This window comes from Myotis brandtii, unplaced genomic scaffold, assembly GCF_000412655.1.
Source record: "Myotis brandtii unplaced genomic scaffold, ASM41265v1 scaffold277, whole genome shotgun sequence".
NCBI lineage: Eukaryota > Metazoa > Chordata > Mammalia > Chiroptera > Vespertilionidae > Myotis > Myotis brandtii.
The window spans coordinates 16017-21422 of NW_005360548.1; the positions used below are offsets into that span (position 1 = coordinate 16017).

A 5406-nucleotide genomic window follows, 5' to 3' on the forward strand; every position below is an offset into this window, starting at 1 on the left:
CAAAGCAGGCCGGTATGTCACAAGATAAACACATGGGAATCTGAGTGCTCAGAGAATGTAAGGCCTCCAACTCTATATCTGAGGAAAAGTACAGACTTTCTCAGGTGTCAATTAACTATCGTTGATCATGGAAAGACACAGGATGGGAAGCTAGAGACCACCCTGCACTTCTCCTGGTTCTTCACTGACCAGCTGTCTGCCTGGCTGACCAGGGGCCATTTCTTCTAGCTGCTCAGACCTCCATCACCCATCTGAAGTGTGTTTCTATGAGGCACAATTTCCCAGGGCATCCTAGAGACTGGGGTTGGAGCAGAAATAACACATGGAAAACAAGAGCAAGCTGGTGGTCAGTTGACTACTCAGGCCCTGAGGCCACTTCCCAGGTGAGTGTGACTGACATGAGCCAGTGAGCCAATAAATGACAGAGCAGAGTCCAAGGAATGAGCTAGAAAAGAGTGAAGGGACAGACAGGAGCTGACTGTGGCAGCAGAATCATGTGCTCTGTTCTTGGTCATTAAAGTCATTCTCCCTCTGCTGAGGGCAGGGGAGGACTTGTGCAGATGCAGATGCAGAAGGGGTGATGGACAGCAAGAGGGGAGCATGGACTTACTGACATTCTGGCCCTTGTGGACCATTTATGTTTGGTGGTTATAAGAGAAACTTGAAAGGAATTTAAAATATTTCATATGTGAAAAGTATTATTAATACATAGGAGCCTAAGACCAATAGCAGGAAAGACTATTCTCTCTCTCTCTCTCTCTCTCTCTCTCTCTCCCTTCGTTTTGTTGTTAATCCTCACCCGAGGATATTTTTCCCATTGATTTTTAGAGCGAGTAGAAGGGAGGGAGAGAGACAGAGAGAGAGAAACATCAATGCGAGAGAGAAAGATCGATTGGTTGCCTCCTGCACGCGCCCCAACTGGGGCCAGGGATCGGGCCTGCAACCAAGGTACATGCCCTGTCCACTGAACAAAACATAGGCCAATGCTCTGTCCACTGAGTTAAAAACCAGCCAGGGCAGGAAGGACTATTTCTCTAGAGAGCAGCAAAGGGCCTGAGACAGGGGTCTCAATCCCTGGATGGACAGGGAACCTGTCCCATGTGACCAGAATTCCAAGGATTTGGCAGCCAGGTTCCAGTCTCTGAAGAGATTTGGAATCATTCACTCATTCGTTCACCATTTATTTCTTCCTAATTCACCAAAATTAGGGTGTTTGTTACCCGTTGGTCCCTGGACTGGTTGCAGGTGTAGAGTGAGGAGTGGGCAGGCAAAGTCCTTTCCTTTGCTAGGTGTACCAGTTAATAATGTGGATTTTTTTCAATAGATGAAGTTACACCTATGTTGATATATATGCGATTTGATATGTATGCTATTTTATTGTATTGATAAGCTTCAAAACTTCATATGTCAAATTTGCTGAAGGTGTTAAACAGCATAGATATTTTTACACTTAAAAATGTTGAATTTCGAGATTTCCCCGGGGGCAGCAGGCCAGGAGGGAGCACTGTCCAAGGCTGTGCTGAGGGAGGGGGCCTCTGGGCTGTGGATCCAGCGCCACCCGACAGCTTTAGTCTCCAAGGGCGCGAGCGTTTCTCACCTGCCCTGCGCTCAGGCGGGGGCTGGAACCCGGTTCCAGCGAGGGAACTGCTCCGCCCCAGCCTTCTTTAATTCGCGGAGCCGGCTTACGCCACTGACGCCCTACGCTCCCCGGGGCGGGGAGGAGGGCGGAGTACACCTTCGGCTTAAGGAGGGCGTGGAGGGTTCCCGCCATTGGCGGCAGTTAGGGCGTTCACGCGTCGGTGGGAGGGAAGGTTCTAGAAAAGCGCCGGACGGCCGCTGGAGCGGCATTAGCAGCGGCGCCGGCTCAGCGTGCGGACGTGCCTCCAGCGGCGGCAGTTCTCACTACAGCGCCAGGAGGAGTCCGGTTCGCGTGCGACCGCGGAGGTCTCTCTCAACTCGCTCGGCTGCGAGAAATCGGGCTGAAGCGACTGAGTCCGCGATGGAGAGAGAAAAGGAACAGTTCCGTAAACTCTTTATTGGTGGCTTGAGCTTTGAAACCACAGAAGAAAGTTTGAGGAACTACTATGAGCAATGGGGGAAACTTACAGACTGTGTGGTAATGAGAGATCCTGCAAGCAAAAGATCAAGAGGATTTGGTTTTGTAACTTTTTCATCCATGGCTGAGGTTGATGCCGCCATGGCTGCAAGACCTCATTCAATTGATGGAAGAGTGGTTGAGCCAAAACGTGCTGTTGCAAGAGAGGAATCCGGAAAGCCAGGGGCTCATGTAACGGTGAAGAAGCTGTTTGTTGGTGGGATTAAAGAAGATACTGAGGAACATCATCTTAGAGATTACTTTGAAGAATATGGAAAAATTGATACCATTGAGATAATTACTGATAGGCAGTCTGGAAAGAAGAGAGGCTTTGGATTTGTTACTTTTGATGACCATGATCCTGTGGATAAGATTGTGTTGCAGAAATACCATACCATCAATGGTCATAATGCAGAAGTAAGAAAGGCTTTGTCTAGACAAGAAATGCAGGAAGTTCAAAATTCTACAAGTGGAAGAGGAGGCAGCTTTGGTTTTGGAGACTCTCGAGGTGGTGGTGGAAATTTTGGACCAGGACCAGGAAGTAACTTTAGAGGAGGATCTGATGGCTATGGAAGTGGTCGTGGATTTGGGGATGGCTATAATGGGTATGGAGGAGGGCCTGGAGGTGGCAATTTTGGAGGTAGCCCTGGTTATGGAGGAGGAAGAGGAGGATATGGTGGTGGAGGACCTGGATATGGCAACCAGGGTGGGGGCTACGGAGGTGGTTATGACAACTATGGAGGAGGAAATTACGGAAGTGGAAATTACAGTGATTTTGGAAATTATAACCAGCAACCATCTAACTATGGTCCAATGAAGAGTGGAAATTTTGGTGGTAGCAGGAACATGGGGGGACCATATGGTGGAGGAAACTATGGTCCTGGAGGAAGTGGAGGAAGTGGGGGCTATGGAGGGAGAAGCCGATATTGAGCTTCTTCCTATTTGCCATGGGAAGGTGTCTTGCTGCAGGTAACTAATGAAGAAGTGGTCAACCACAGAGTCTTCGAGAAATAAGAAATTCTGTACCATCTGAAAGTAGTTGTTGGTGCCTTCATTTAAAAAAGCACTCTTTTAAGATTAAAGGCAAATGTTTTCTGATAAAATACAAACTTCATTTAGTATAGGCTCTTAATATAAAACAATTACAAGTTGAGTATTGTTTGTAAAAATAACATCAAATCAGCCAGAGAGATAAATGTATCATGTTTTAAATTAGGTTTTGTGAGTAGACAGATTAAAGTTCTATTTTAAATATAAAGTTTTATAAAATAAATACTTTTGTATCCAAATAACTTGGTGTAATGTTTACACATAAAATGTGTGAATCTTGTTCTATAAACATTCAGTTGTCTAAAGAATTGCCATCCCTTAGGTTTTTAAAGCAGTTTCACAAAACTGTACATATTGCCATTTTTTTCTTTTAATAGACATGAGAAAACCATTGTGGACGTTATTGGCTGTCCCTAATAAAAATTCCATTCTTTTATACACTATATTCAGCGTTGGAATGCTGCTATAGTTTTCTGGCTTTACCATGTGCGTTCAACGTCCCTGGTGCCGTTTTAAAAATGTATTACAGGCTTTTAAACAGAGTGGTCCAAATTAAAATTTGTCATTCTAGTTTCTTAAAGTGGTATTGCATTTTACACCGAGTATTGGGTAGCTGTCTTTAAAGGGTTTAAGCATGATGGATAAAATTTAGTGAGTGACTTTCTTCAATATTTACCTAAAATAACAAAAAGCATAAAAACATGAGATACCAAGGATGTCTCATTTTCTTTGGTTTTGATAATATGAAGTATCAGGTAAGTCAAACTAAGGATGGCTAACAAAAGCTGTTTTTGTTTCAAATAAATATTCAAGTAAACTGTTGAATACTCTGCTTCACATTAGGAAAATAACTTTGAAGGTTTCAGAAGTGTCTAGCTTGACAACTAAGTTGGACTTTGAGGTGTAAATGAAGTCAGAAACCTTAAAACACCCAACCCTTAAGCAACAGATATGCACTGTTTTGGCTCAGTGGGTAGAGCATCAGCCCACAGACGAAAGGGTTTACAGGTTCAATTCTGGTCAAGGGCATGTATCTGGGTTACAGGCTTGATCCCGGCCCCCAACCAGGGGCGCACTACAGGAGGCAATGAGTCATTTTTCTCTTCCCTCCCACTCTAAATATCAATGGGAAAAATACCCTCTGGTGAGGATTTTAAAGTGTTAACACCTAATAAACTAAATGAAGTGGCTATTGAAACAATTTCCCTTCTAAAGGAAGGGAACTTTGGGGCAGTACTTTAAACCTTTTTCTTTTGTCTGGCATACCAAAAGTATTGCTGATAGGACAAAAATAGGCATAAGAAACAATGCTGCATAAAGACCAATAAACTAGTGATCTCGGTATTTACAAGTTAACAATTTGAAAGCAATTTACCTGATCCTGGTTGAAGGTCAAAATTGCAGTGGTGACAACTGGGAAGTTTCATCCAAATGGCATGACAGGGCTGGCAAGCTGGTTTTGGCTATTTTCTCTCAGCAATCCCAAGAATAAAAAATCTCAAAATAGGGCCGATGCTACTAAGTCACACTATTGTGTATTCTGATGGTTGCATAGATAGTTTGTTCATCTAAGGAGCGGCAGCCCTGCACAGCCCACCCCCATCTGAGGAGCAGCAGCCCGCACCCTGCACTAGTCTGAGGAGCAGCAGCTGTGCAAGCATCTTGCCCTCTTCCAAGCAGCAGAAGCCACACGAGCAGCCTGCCCAATCCAAGGAACAGCAGCTGTGTGAGCAGCCCGCCCCCATTCGAGGAGCAGCAGTTCTGCGAGCGACCCGTCCCCATTCGAGGAGCAGCAGCAGCCAACCCCGGTCCAAGGAGCAGCAGCCACACGAGCAGACCGCCCACGTCCAAGGAGCAGCAGCCCTGTGCAGCACGCACCGGTCCAAAGAGCAGAGCCACAACAGCCTGCACCTGTCCGATGAGCAGCAGCCAGGTGAGTGACACATCCCCGTTGAAGGAGGAGCAGCCACACATGCAGCTCACTCCCATCCAAAGAGCAGCAGCCTCGCAAGCAGCCCACCCCCGTCCGAGGAGCAGCAGACTTGCAATCAACCTGTCCAAGTCCAAGGAGCAGTAGCCCCACAAGCAGCCCACCACATAAGAGGAACAACAGCAGTGTGCAGCCAGCCCCCATTCAAGGAACAGCAGCCTCGTGATCAGCACACCCTCTGTCTGAGGAACAGCAGCTGTGTGTGAAGCCTCCCCCCACCAGCCAGAGGAGCCACCACAGCTGTGAACAGCACCCACCAGAGGAGCTGCTG

The 5406-nt window shown here is 46.4% G+C and overlaps 2 protein-coding genes across 3 annotated transcripts in view; one reads left to right on the forward strand and one right to left on the reverse strand.

Moving 5' to 3' along the window:
* LOC102263924 (carcinoembryonic antigen-related cell adhesion molecule 21) overlaps nt 1-5406 on the reverse strand; it is a 14572-nt gene that overhangs the window by 3161 nt on the left and 6005 nt on the right. The gene's annotated exons all lie outside the window — the stretch shown is intronic.
* Nucleotides 1901-3993, forward strand: LOC102263405 (heterogeneous nuclear ribonucleoproteins A2/B1). Of its 2 annotated transcripts, XM_005868754.2 has the most exons (2): nt 1916-2720; nt 2841-3993. In XM_005868754.2, exons 1-2 carry the CDS (start codon nt 2000-2002, stop codon nt 3023-3025), a joined length of 906 nt encoding a protein of 301 aa, XP_005868816.1. In that variant the 5' UTR covers nt 1916-1999; the 3' UTR covers nt 3026-3993. The 2 variants fall into 2 exon arrangements, with proteins under 2 accessions (XP_005868817.1, XP_005868816.1); XM_005868755.2 differs by having other exon boundaries at nt 1901-3993.